Source organism: Pan troglodytes, chromosome 6 (genome assembly GCF_028858775.2).
Source record: "Pan troglodytes isolate AG18354 chromosome 6, NHGRI_mPanTro3-v2.0_pri, whole genome shotgun sequence".
Taxonomy (NCBI): domain Eukaryota; kingdom Metazoa; phylum Chordata; class Mammalia; order Primates; family Hominidae; genus Pan; species Pan troglodytes.
In genome coordinates, this window is record NC_072404.2 from 27,554,136 (window position 1) to 27,568,208 (window position 14,073).

At 41.2% G+C, this 14,073-nt stretch overlaps 1 protein-coding gene across 1 annotated transcript in view; it reads left to right on the forward strand.

The window, feature by feature from the left end:
• The window catches only part of DNAH11 (dynein axonemal heavy chain 11), a 363,428-nt gene that overhangs the window by 188,116 nt on the left and 161,239 nt on the right, over positions 1 to 14,073 (forward strand). The window contains exons 45-47 of the mRNA XM_063815260.1: positions 402 to 575; positions 10,236 to 10,440; positions 13,298 to 13,463. Coding sequence (XP_063671330.1) covers positions 402 to 575; positions 10,236 to 10,440; positions 13,298 to 13,463 — 545 coding nt within the window. The remainder of the gene's footprint in view (positions 1 to 401; positions 576 to 10,235; positions 10,441 to 13,297; positions 13,464 to 14,073) is intronic.

Below are 14,073 nucleotides of genomic sequence, written 5' to 3' on the forward strand. Positions count from 1 at the left end.
TCATTGAAAGGGCCAGAGAAGCTATAAGCTCAGAACAAAGGACAGTATTTAAATCAAATAATGTCATTAATTTTTAAAAAGTACTCCATTCTTATTTTTCCCATTTTCCCATAAATTGATGTGAACATTGGTAGAAGTGGACACCACCGTTACAATAGTGACTACCTAGCATAGGAATTTGCATAATACATTGTCATTAGATTGAATAACCAACAGGTAATCTGGCGTTCACCTAACTTTACCTTGCTTTTTAAGTTAATAATTTCACAAAATTTGTGCTTGATGGGTATATGGCAATTTTAGGTTTCTACCCCTATGATATTGTTACTCATAATTTGTTTCTTTTTTTACAGTTTTAATTACTTTGAGTCTGCAATAAGGATTTCTTTTGTTCTCCTTAGATTTCTGATTATCAAGCTGACTTCAGTCGGTGGTGGCAGAAAGAGATGAAAGCAGTGAAATTTCCGTCGCAGGGAACAATCTTTGATTATTATGTGGACCACAAAACTAAGAAATTATTGCCCTGGGCTGACAAAATTGCCCAATTTACTATGGATCCAGATGTGCCTCTGCAGGTAGGTGTGTGGAACATAGCAATTGTATTAGTCCGTTTTCATATTGCTATAAAAAATACCTGAAACTGGGTAATTTATAAAGAAAAGAGGTTTAATTGGCTCATGATTCCACAGGCTGCCCAGGAAGCATGATGCTGGCATCTGCTGAGCTTCTGGGAAGGCCTCAGAAAATCACAGGGGAAGGGGAAGCGGACACTTCACTTGGCCAAAGGGGAAACAAGAGAGAGTGAGGGGGGAGGTGCTGCACACTTTTAAATGGCCAGATCTCATGAGAACAAATTCACTTTCATTAGAATAGTACCAAGACGGATGGTGCTAAACCATTTATGAGAAACTGCCCCCATGACCCAATCACCCCACACCACGCCCCACCTGCAACATTGTGGATCACAATTCAACATGAGATTTGGTGGGGTCATAGATCCAAACCATATCACCGATATTCAAGTGAAGTGTGCTGATGTGATCCCTTTTTTTAAAAAAAGTCTTTTTTTTTTTTCTTTCTTGCCTGGTGAATAAGTTATTGTGTTAATATGCTCAGCATATGACATATATCACTGGCAGAGAAGAATCTCAGCTATAAGAATGCCTAGTGATGGCCGGGCGCGGTGGTTCATACCTGTAATCCCAGCACTTTGGGAGGCCGAGGTGGGCGGATCACGAGGTCAGGAGATCGAGGCCATCCTGACTAACACGGTGAAACCCCGTCTCTACTAAAAATACAAAAAATTAGCCGGGTGTGGTGGCGGGCGCCTGTAATCCCAGCTACTCGGGAGTCTGAGGCAGGAGAGTCACGTGAACCTGGGAGGCAGAGGTCGCGGTGAGCCGAGATTGCGCCACTGCACTCCAGCCTGGGCGACAGAGCGAGACTCTGTCTAAAAAAAAAAAAAAAAAAAAAAAAAAGAATGCTTGGTGAGATGTCTGTTATATTTCTGCATCCTGTTTTCTTTTTTTTTTTTTTTTTTTTTTTTTTTTTTTTTTGAGATGGAGTCTCGCTCTGTCGCCCAGGCTGGAGTGCAGTGGCGCGATCTCGGCTCACCGCAAGATCCACCTCCGGGGTTCAAGCGACTCTCCTGCCTCAGACTCCCAAGTAGCTGGGACTACAGGTGCCCGCCACCACGCCCAGCTAATGTTTTGTATTTTTAGTAGAGACGGGGTTTCACCGTGTTAGCCAGGATGATCTCGATCTCCTGACCTCGTGATCCGCCCACCTCGGCCTCCCAGAGTGCTGGGATTACAGGCGTGAGCCACCGTGCCTGGCCTCTGCATCCTCTTTTTAAAAAATATGACAACTTAATTCTGTAATAACTATAAAATGTAAAGAAATAATAATTTTTCCTAGAAAGTTTGTGAGTTTGTAAAAATTGAAGGCATATTTCTGTTCAGTGATTGTTATTTCTGAACTTATTATAAACTTCTTAGTTAGTACTTTTCACATATAATGTTCTTCTTATACCCTCCAGCTATCAAATGAATATGTTTAATCTCCTCTATTCACGTTTCAAAGTCATGTGACAGCTAATGATCCAAATGAACCTTTCTCTCTTTCTTCACTGTTTCTTTTCATAGATTGCTCTTCTGCATTTCCCTTGGATTCAGGTATTCTGTGATCATTGTATTCTACCTCAATGTGTTTTCCTTTTCATGTTATTTCTTCCTCAAAATCATGTCATTCTGACTCATTTTGGAGCTTATTCTTTTGGGAGTGCTGTATGAGTGGCATATAGGTGATTTCTGTGGCATTTATTAGGAGGCAATTAGTGCCAAATAACAGAAAGCCCAGTGCATTCATTTCCTGGAGCTGCCATAACAAAAGACCAAAGACCAGGTGGCACAAACAATAAAAACGTGTTTTTCTCAAAGTTCTAGAGTCTAGAAGTCCAAGATGGAGACACTGAGGGGTTTTGTTTCTCCTGCAGCCTTTCTCCTCGGTTTGCTGATAGGCATCGCTTGCCGTGACCTCACATAGCCTTTTCTCTGTGCACATTCATGGTCACTGTCTCCCTGTGTGTCTAAATTTCCTCTTCTCCTAAGGACACCAGTCACATTGGATAAGGGCCTAATAGCCTCATTTTAACTTAATTATCTCTTTTATAAGTCCTATTCCCAAATACAGCCACATTCTGAGGTATGAGGGGTTAAGGCTTCAAGAGATGAATTTTGGAGGAGACATAATTCAGCCTGTAACAATGTGCCCCCTTGACCCCCAAAATTCAAGTCCTGTTAACATACAAAATACATTCACCCATTCCAACAGCCCAAAATTCTTTTTTTTTTTTTTTTTTTTTTTTGAGACAGAGTCTTACTCTGTTGCCCAGGCTGGAGTGCAGTGGTGCAATCTTGGCTCACTGCAACCTCAGCCTCCCAGCTTCAAGCAATTCTCCTGCCTCAGCCTCCCGAATAGATGGGATTACAGGCACCCCACCACCATGCCCGGCTAATTTTTGTATTTTTAGTAGAGACAGGGTTTCACCATGTTGGCCAGGCTGGTCTTGAACTCCTGACCTCAAGTGATCCACCCACCTTGGCTTCCCAAAGTGCTAGGATTACAGGCATGAGCCACCACGCCCGGCCTACCAACAGCCCAAAATTCTTAACCCATTCCAGTATCAACTCTAAGTCCCAAATATAATCCAAATATCATCTACATGATACATTTCATCTGTCAGTTCATTTCATGAATTGAGGTACAATTCATCCTGAGGCAAAATTCCTCTCTAGCTGTGAACTTACAAAACCAGAGAAGTTACCTGCTTGCAAAATACAATGGTAGAACAGGCATAGGATAGACCTTTCTATTCCAAAAGGGAGAAATCAGAAGAAAGGGGTCACAGGTCCCAAGCAAGTCCAAAACTTAGCAGAGCAAATTCCTTTAGATTCTTAAGACTTCAGAATTATCTTCTTTGGCTCAGTGCCCTGTACCGGGGCCCACTGGGATGATGGCCCTGCCTCTGGACCCACTAAGGCGGCAGTATTGCCCTTGGGGGCAGCAGCCCTGTCCCTGGGGCACTGGGCGGTAGCATCCTGGCTCAGTGACAGAAGTGGTGACCCCCTCCCCTGAAAGTGAGGGGGAAATAGCCTCATCTCCCTGATCTGTACCTTTCGGGCCGGCCAGTGGTGGCAGTGGCAGTAGATGTTCTGCTGATCTGTGAATTGCCTTTGGAGTTACTTTCCCTTTTCTTGGAGGTTAATACATTATTTGCAGCCAGGTTGCTAAATTGTCTTCTCCTGTAGAATCTAAGAAGTCTTACCATCCTTCATTTTGTCCTGTTTCCATCCTCTTTACCCCAAGCTGGCAATATTTCTGCTGGTATAACCCCGTCTCTATCCCTGGCTTCTTCTGAAATAGCTGATTTTGTCTAAGAATTACACTCCTAATTTCTTTATGGAGTCATTGTCTGGCCACACTTTGGTGTTCTCTCCAGAATACACTTTCTCATGTTCTGCGTATGGACAAGCTGAGAATTTCCCAAATCTTTAAGTTCTAGTTCCTTTCTGCCTAACAGTTACTTCTTCAGTATGTCTCTCTCCTCCTTCATTTTGCTAGCAATAAGGAGAAACTAGGCCACATCTTCAACACTTTTCTTAGAAATCTCCTCAGTTAAGTACTTGAGTTAGTCACTCTCAGATTCTATCTTACACAGAACACTAGAATGCAATTCAGCCATGTTCCTTGCCACATTATGACAAGAATTGCTTTTCTGCCAGTGTCAAGTAACACATTCCTTATTACCATCTGAGGCCTCACCAGAAGCCTCTTTAATGTCCATATTTCCACCAACAATCTCTTCAATGCAATCTAGGCATTTTCTTGCCTGCACCTTAAAACTGTTCTATCCTGTTGTCTTATCCTGTTCCAAAGTCACTTCCACTTTTTTAGGTATCTGTTACCATAGCAGCCCACTTCTTAGAATCAAAATCTGTATTAACCATGGTGAGATACCACCTCACACCTGTTAGAAAGTCTGTTATCAAAAAGACGAAAGATAACAAGTGTTGTCAACAAAAATGAGAAAATGGAACCTTTGCACACTGTTGGTGAAAATATCAGTTAGTGTAGCCATTATGGAAAACAGTATGGAGGTTCCTCAAATTAAAAATTGAGCTACCATATGATCTAGCAACCCCACTTCTGGGTATATATCCTAAGGAAACAAAATTAGTGTGTCAAAGAGATATCTGCACTCGCATGTTTACTGCAGCACTAGTCAGAATAGCCAAGATATGGAGTTAACCTAAGTGTCCATCAGTGGATGAACAGACAAAGAAAATGAGGTTCATACACACAATGGCATACAGGTTGAGCATCTCTAATTCAGAAATCTAAAATTCTCCAAAATTAAAAACTTGGAGGACTGGCATGGTGCTCAAAGGAAATGTTCACTGGAATAGTTTGCATTTCAGATTAGGAATGCTCAACCAGTAAGTATAATGCAAATGTCCCAAAACCCCCAGAAATTGAAATCCAAAATACTTGTGGTCACAAACATTTCAGATAAGGGATATTCAACTTGTACCTTTCAGCCTTTAAAAAGAAGGAAATCCTGTCCTTTGCAACAACTTGGATGATCCTGGAGGACATTAAGTAAAATAAATCAGACACAGAAAGACAAATACTGTATGATTTCACTTACTTGTGAAATTTTCAAAGTTGAACTCGTAGAAGCGGAGAGTGGAATGGTGGCTACCAGGGGCTGGAGTTACGAGGTTGGGGAGATGTTGGTCAAGGGATACAAAATTTCAGTTAGGAAAAATAAGTTCAAGAGATCTATTGTACGTGGTGACTATAGTTAATAACAATGTGTAGTATTTTTTAAAAACCATTAAGAGAAAAAATTGTAAGTATTCTTCCCATAAAAAATAAGCTCATGGGGCTGGGTGCAGTGGCTCACACCTGTAATCCCAGCACTTTGGGAGGCCAAGGCAGGTTGATCACCTGAGGTCAGGAGTTCGAGACCAACCTGGCCAACATGGCGAAACCCGGTCTCTACTAAAAATACAAAAAATAGCTAGGTGTGGTGGTGTGCGCCTATAATCCCAGCTACTCGGGAGGCTGAGGCAGGAGAATTGTTTGAACCTGGGAGGCAGAGGTTGCAAAGAGCCGAGAGTGTGCTATTGGACTCCAGCCTGGGCAACAAGAGTGAAACTGTCTCCGAAAAAAACAAACAAACAAAAAAAACTATGTGAATTGTAAGCGTATGTTAATTTGCTGGATTTAGCCATTTTACAATATATACATATTTCACAACATCAGGTTATACACAATAAATATATACAATTTTGTCAGTTAATTAACTTTTTTTAAAAATAAAGCATATTTTAGCTCTGTGATCGAAAAAATTTAATTATAGTTGTAACCTGGAGAAACCCAACTGCACATAGAAAGATGATCATGGCCATGTTGTTCCTGACAACAACCAAAAAAAGGAAAATTGAAAAACTAAGTTGTAATATATTAGTAGAATGGAAATCTACACAGCAGTAAGAAAAATTACCTAGACCTAGATACACCAATATCAGCATATCTCAAAAGTATAATGTTGATTGAAAAAAGCAACGTACAGAATAATCTCTATATTCTGAAACTGGTTGCATAAATTTACAAATAAAAGTTCAAACAAAAAAGCAAACCTGTACAGTAGTCCCTCATTTATCCATGGCTTTGCTTTCTGAGGTTTTGGTTTGGTCAACAGTGGTCCAAAAATACTCAATGGAATATTCCAAAGATAAGCAATTTATAAGTTAAATTGCACACTGATCTGAGTAGCAGAATTAAATCTCATGCCGCCCCACTTTATCCCACCAAGGATGGTAACCATCTTCATCCGGCTGTCTTGGTGACCAGGTCGATTGTTGTATATTGCAATGCTTGTGTTCAAGTAACCCTTATTTTACATAATAATGACCCCAAAGTGCAAGAGTAGTGCTGCTGACAGAATTGTTCTATTTTACTGTTGTTAATCTCTTAGTGTACCTAATTTATAAATTAAACTTTATCACAGGTATGTAGGTATAGGAAAAAACAGTATATATGGGCTTCTGTACCATCTGTGGTTTCAGGCATTCCCTGGGAGCCTTGGAACATACCTCGCCCAGGTTAAAGAAGGACAAGTGTATTAGTTTGCTAGGGCTGCCATAACAAAATACCACAGACTGGGCAACTTCAACCACAGAAGTTTCTTTTTTCACAGCTCTGGAGGCTAGCAGTCAAAGTTCAAGGTGTCAGCAAGTTTGGCTTCTCCTGAGGCCTCACTCCTCATAGCCACTTTCTCTCTGCATCCTCACATGGCTTTTCTCTGTGCATGTGTATCCCTGACATCTCCCTGTGGGTTCAAATTTTCTTATAAGGACACCTATCAGATTGGGTTAGGGCTCAGTCTAATGGCTTCATTTTAACTTAATCACCTCTTTAAAGCCCGTGTCTCCAAATACAGTCCCATTCTGAAATACCGGGGTTAGGGCTTCATGACATGAATGTTGGGGGGACACAACATTATCAGCCTGTAATATTACTCCGGTATGACTTCATCCTATCTCATTACATCTGCAGCACCCCTATTCCCAAATAACATCACATTCTGAGGTACTGCAGATGAGGACTTCAACATAGAAATTTGAGGAGGAGACAATTCAACCCCTAACAATGAGGAAATTTATTATTTCACAAACAAGGAATTCAGAAGTCGAATAATCACAATGCAGATTAATTCTGTGACCTGGTGGAATCACCAAGGATTGTGATCATCCCGTCTTTCTATACTGCTCTTCTTAACATTGACTTCAATTTAACACAGCCATCCCTTTGGTCTCAAGATGTCTCTAGTGGTTCCAGAAGACAACTTCAAAGGAGGCAGGGACTTTCTCATATCTTTTTGTTAAGAGTGAGGAAACCTTTCTCAGAAGCCTGGAGCTGACTGCCTCCAGCATCTAATTCTGCAGACTGGGCCATGTGCCACCTGTAACCCAGTCTCAGGCCTGGGCAGTGGGGCTGCCATGATGGGCTTTGATGAGTCCTCACATCCTGCAGGAGCCAGGCAGAGCTTCCCGTGGAGCACATGGCTATGTGGGGGAGGGGTGGGGACTTGGACAAAGTGGGGGCTCTCCCAGCAAAGAAGAAGCAGGGAAGGCCAGGTGCAGTGACTCAAGCCTGTAATTCCAGCGCTTTGGGAGGCCGAGGTGGGTGGATCACCTGAGGCCAGGAATTCAAGACCAGCCTAGCCAACATTGTGAAACCTCTTCTCTACTAAAAATACAAAAAATTAGCTGGATATGGTGGCAGGCGCCTGTAATTTCAGCTACTTGGGAGGCTGAAGCAGGAGAATTGCTTGAACTCGGGAGGCAGAGTTTGCAGTGAGCTGAGATCGTGCCACTGCACTCCAACCTCAGCAACAAGAGCGAGACTCCATCTCAAAAAAAAAGAAGCAGGGAAATGGGGGTCCCAAGAGCCAAAAGTGCCTGCTCCATCCACTTTATGTATTTGGAAATCTTGCTTTTTGTTCAAGCTGCCTAGAATTCAGCTACCTACAAGTATGATCTAGCTGGTTGAAGGCTGAGAACCTGTTATCAACCACGACTGCTGAAAACCTGAAAACTGATATCACAAGATTGATGCACCTTAGTGATGATATCTTGTATTCAATAGAGAACCTATGAGGAGTTTGTACTCTTTCTTTCCACACAGTTGTACCAAATGTGATTATTTAATTAACAGCATCTTAATATAGTAGAAGAGAACCATAGAAAGTCAATAATAATAGCAAGTACAATATTGTGCCATTATATGTCAGGCCCTTTACTGAGTGCTGTACGTAATGCAATCCTTATAGCAACCTTCTAAGGCAGGGACTGTCACTAGCCTTTTTTTATATATATATACGGAGAAACAGGCACAAAAAGAAGAAATATATCCACAGCTATGTGGGTAGTAAGTATAGGATGACCAACAGTTCTAGTTTGACTGGAATTAAAGGAGTTTTGGGAACATTGGACTTTGAATTTTAAAACTGGGAAATCCTGAACAAACTAACAAGAGTTCGTCACACTAAAACAAGCAAAGCAGGATTCACACCCAGGCAGCCTGGCTCCAGAGTCCGTGCTCTGAAGAGCATTCTATGTGTAGATAAGAGAGAGGTCAGGCTCTGACAGACTTGGGTTTGAATCGAGCTACTGCCACTTACTAGTAGCTATGACCTTGACCGAGTCAGTTATGTTCTTTAAGCTTTAGTTTCATGACCTCTGAAATAAAAATAACAACTCTCTTTATAGGGTTGTTATGGGTGTCTTATGACATTATACATGTAAAGTGCTTAGCATGGTACCTGCCACATACTCATTTCCAAGTAAGTGTGAATTATTGGTATTAATACGTGGAAAAGGCCAGCAGACAAATTTAAAAGCAAATGATGACAACTAGCAGCAAGAAAGGGAAAAAATATGAGATGCAGCTCGAATATTTTTTAAAGAGTTGTCTAGGACTGTTTAGCACAGAACAGTCTGTCTTTTAGTAAGCCCTGAGTATCACTGAATTAAAATGAAGTTCTAGAGTAAATGTTCAGACATGAAGATGATCTAGAATTGTGTATAAAATATTCAGTTGAGTCAACCATGGTGGCTCACACCTGTGATCCTAGCCCTTTGGGAGGCTGAGGCAGGTGATCACTTCAGCCCAGGAGTTTGAGACGAGTCTGGGCAACATGGCAAAATCCCATCTCTACAAAAAATACAAAATAATTAGCTGGGCATGGTGGTGCATGCCTGTAGTCTCAGCTACTTGGGAGGCTGAGGTGGGAGAATAACCTGAGCTTAGGAAGTCAAGGCTGCAGTTAGCCATCATCACGCCACTGCACTCCAGCCTGGGTATAGAAGTGAGACCCTGTCTCAAAAAAAATAGTCACTAAAAAAACTCACAATCAACCGGGTGCAGTGGCTCAAGCCTGTAATCCCAGCACTTTGGGAGCCCGAGGCGGGTGGATCACAAGGTCAGGAGATCGAGACCATCTGGCTAACAAGGTGAAACCCCATCTCTACTAGAAATAAAAAAAATTAGCCGGGCGTGGTGGTGCGCACCTGTAGTCCCAACTACTCGGGAGGCTGAAGTGGGAGAATAACCTAAGCTCAGGAAGTCGAGGCTGCAGTGAGCCATGATCATGCCACTGCACTCCAGCCTGGGTAATAGAGCAAGAACCGTCTCAGAACAAACAAACAAACCAGGCTAAGGCATTGGTCCCGATTTTCATTTGTGTGTGGCTTGACTTCTTGAACATTTTCTCATCTCCTGAAATGTTGTAGATAGTTTCTTATATGTTTACTATATTCCCTTCTGTGCTTACCACAATGTTGGGCAGAGAGTAGGTATTTTGGAATTAGGAGCCTTGGGGGCTAGTACTTAATTTGGAAATGATAAATCAGTTGTTTACTTTATGGTACTTTGATGGCATTATCCAATTGCTCTCCTCAAGCTACAATGTCTGAACTCTAACCATTCAAAATTGAAAATAAGGTGGAATCTCTCCTGTTGGGTGCTAATCTGAACTATGAATTATTTGGATCTCAAATCTAAAGTGACTGTGTTGAGTTTGATATAAAATTTTGGAATGCCTCTCTCTCGCACGCGCTCTCTCTCTCTTTCTGATCTTTGTCTCATTCTGTTTCTCCTCCCAGACAGTTCTCGTTCACACAACAGAGACAGCTCGTCTTAGATATTTCATGGAGTTGTTGCTTGAGAAAGGAAAACCTCTAATGCTAGTAGGAAATGCAGGAGTGGGAAAAACAGTCTTTCTAGGTGACACATTGGCAAGTCTCTCTGAGGATTACATAGTATCCCGTGTGCCTTTCAACTACTACACGACATCCACAGCTCTGCAAAGTAAGTGCACCTGTTTATTTTCTAGAAACAAGGGATCAAAAATCATCAAGGCGGGCACATGCAGCCCAAAAGACTAATAATGCCTTTCCCTAGAATTTAGAGTTGTTGCTTGGGCCTTAGATGAATTTGTACTTATCATCCTTGTTAAATATACGTTGTTTAAATATTGTTGTGATTTTGGCATTTTATGTCACTCATGGCTTTATTTGGGTGATTATGCTTTAGAACAGCAAGAATATACATCAATAGTGTTAATGTGTTACCTCAAAACCACTGGTTGCTTTTAATTGCATGGAGTCTTACCAATATAAGGGTGTACTCAAGGAGGGATGTTCTGGTTACTTTTTCAAGTAAAAGATTAATTTAGGAGAAATTCATTAAAACTGTGTTGAGTAAATGACAGAGCCAAGAGTCATTAATGAAATCTTAAAATCACTAGAACTAGTTTTGAACTATTGAATAACTAATTAACGTAATCAAAAGAACCACACAGATTTGGGGCATTCCCAGAGTTAGGTAGGGTGAGCAAAAGAGACATGGGATGTAGAGAGGAAATCACAGAAAGAGCTGACGTCGGAAGGCCAGTCAATCTCCAGCAGGGAAAGGGGGCTCTGTTGGGGGGCAACCAGACTCTCTGATGTCCAGTTGTTTATTAAAACTGTTGAGTTGCCTTGAATGTGGGCTCCTGGGGTATCTGTTTACATGTGGATATATGTTGTTTTCTTAGCTATATCAGTGGAGACTAATAATAAATGTTCTTACTCATTGACATCATTAACAGCCAATAGTGATTTTTCCATCATCTTTTTTGTTAATCACTTGGTCTTGTCTTTATGAATGGAACCCTTAGTAAGCCAACTCAAGCCAGGTGTGGTGGTACATGCTGGTAATCCCAGCTACTCAGGAGGCTGAGGTGGGAGGATTGCTTGAGCCCAGGAGTTTGAGTCCAGCCTGGGCAATGTATTGAGATACCTGTCCCCTCAAAAGAGCCAATTATTTCATTCATCTATTCAGAAAATACATATTATTTACCTACTTTTTCCCAAGCATTGTGTAGGGTATGTTTTTCACTTGCAGATATGAAAGAAAGACTCTATGATTTATAAATGGAAGATTAGGCTACAGTTCAGTAGTTGAACAAATTACCTATGATGTGAGTGCATCTTGCTAATTCCTAAAAGGAATACAGGCATGAATACGATTTAGAGATGGCCTATTAGTGTGAGGAATAGAAAGAGCTATAGTTGTCAGTATACTTGTAAAGAGAATTATGATTTGAAACATTTGAGCTGGGGCAACAAATGGGCAAAGAAGATTAGGATAGAAGGACCAGCTTGAGCAAAGACATGGAAGAGAGAGAATTGTGGGACACATTCAATGAATTGAATATGATGACTGAAGCATAGTGATTGGGTGCAAGTTATGGAAAAGGCTAAGCTATTGATTTGGAGCTATACTGCAGATAGGGTGACCACCTGTCCAGTTCGCCAAAAGACCAAAGTGTTTTCTGGAACATGGGACTTGTAGTTTTAAAACTGGGACAATCCCAGGCAACCACTGATGGTTGATCACACCAACTATAGAGAATGCTGAGATACGAACTGAGGGGACTGTATTTCATTTGATGGAAAATGGTGAACCATTGATAGGGAAGCAAGGAACTGACAAGGTGGGCACTGTCTTTTGAGAAGAGAGATCTGAGATGGGGAGATCAGTCCCCCTGAGTAGTATAAGAGCTATATGTAATGTGACCCTGGACCAGAATTGTAGAAAAGGAGGTGGCAAGTTGGGAACATATGGAAATGACATGAAGTACCGTTTATAGGCTGTGGTTGGACAAACATGGGACCAGGAGAGAGAGACTACTGGAGGCTTTGCATCTGCCTGACTGGGCATGTTAGCCCCCTAAGCAGGAGCACAAAGGCAAACGGAAAGAGGTGAATTGCGAGTGAGGGAGAGATGATGTTAAGCTGAGTTGGAAAAGAGGCAGATTTAGTGTTGGCTGAACGTTGGATGGTAATGGCTAGTAAGAATTAATGCCCAGCAAGTGTTTGGAAATGTGAGTCTGCTTCTTGGAAAAGGTGTTTATTTATTGTATGACTCTTTGTTCATTCATTCATTTATTTGTTTGCTCATTTAAAAAAAGTATTTATTGTGGCCATTGTCGGTGGTATAGCAATGAATATGACATAGTTCCTTGGTCTCAAAATACTTATAGTCTGTTTGGAAAGTCAACAAGTAATTAGATACTACATCTCAGACACGCACTGTTCTGGATTTTCTTCACCCAGGACTTTAAAAAAATAGACACAAAGTCATATAGACACAGGAAGAAATGTAAGTTTATGTATTCACGGATAGTGACTACCTTGTGGATAGTGTATACACACGCTGTTCTTGTGCCTCTGCACTCCAGCGGCCTAAGAAGACAGGTATGGGAGACTTTCCTGAGCTGTTCTCAGACTCTTCCGCAGAGATGACAGAGAAGAGAACTGAGAGACCAGGCCATAGCTGGACTAGCAGTGGTCATATAGAATGGGTACAGGGGAGGAAGTACACAGATCAGCAATTGGGTTCTTTCAGCTGTGATGACAATGTGATATCATGCTGCACATGCTGCAGTCTCCATAAAAGGTGAGGTGGAATGACTTCTGGCAACAGGAGGGAGATTGGCTGGAGAGCATGACACAAAAGGAGGGGCCAGAGACACATCTCAGGTCTCTTAACCTATGAAGAGGTGATACCTGAAACCATAGGGTGGATGAAATCAACAGAAGAAGTTAAGAACAAGAGAAAAATGACTAAATGAACATTTACATTCTGTTGATTGGTGGACAGAAATATATGTTTATTTCAGAAATTCTTGAGAAACCCCTAGAGAAAAAAGCTGGTCATAACTATGGTCCTGGAGGAAATAAAAAATTGATTTATTTTATCGACGACATGAACATGCCTGAAGTGGACTTATATGGCACTGTTCAGCCTCACACCCTGATCCGGCAGCATATTGATTATGGACATTGGTAAGCAAGTCTCTGTAGTTTACTCTCTCCCAAAATCTAATAATTATTATGGATAATAATTACTATGGATGAATAATTATTATGGATGAATTATTATGGATGAATTCAAGTGCAATTATCCCCAGTTTCTTCTAAGGAATATCTTTTGGGTTTGCTTTGTATCTCTTTTCATCATATTAAATGGAATAGTTTCCCTTTGTATCTTTGGAAGATTGGATTGAAAAGTGTCTCAGAAATGTTAAGACTGTCCGGAAATCATGTCCTCTTTAAGAATTAACTCACACTTAATTATTTAAGAGAAATTTGATCTTGTTTGGCAGGGTGTAAATGTTTGGGCACTGTAGTCTGCAATCCCTGACAATTAACTACAGGGACAGCCCCCAGCACATCCATGGAGTCTTGCTATGGGTACAAGATAGTTTCTACAGAGTAACATGAGAATCAATAAGCAGTAATAGTTTACATTGACGGAGCTCCAGATCTTGATTCTTGTCATCAAATGAGCTAAGTCAACTTCAGTTTTTTGAGCTTCAGTTTTGATGTCTCTCAAATAAGGCTCACTAGGTCAACCTCACAGAGTGATTATAAAGATAAGGAGTTAATCTGTGAT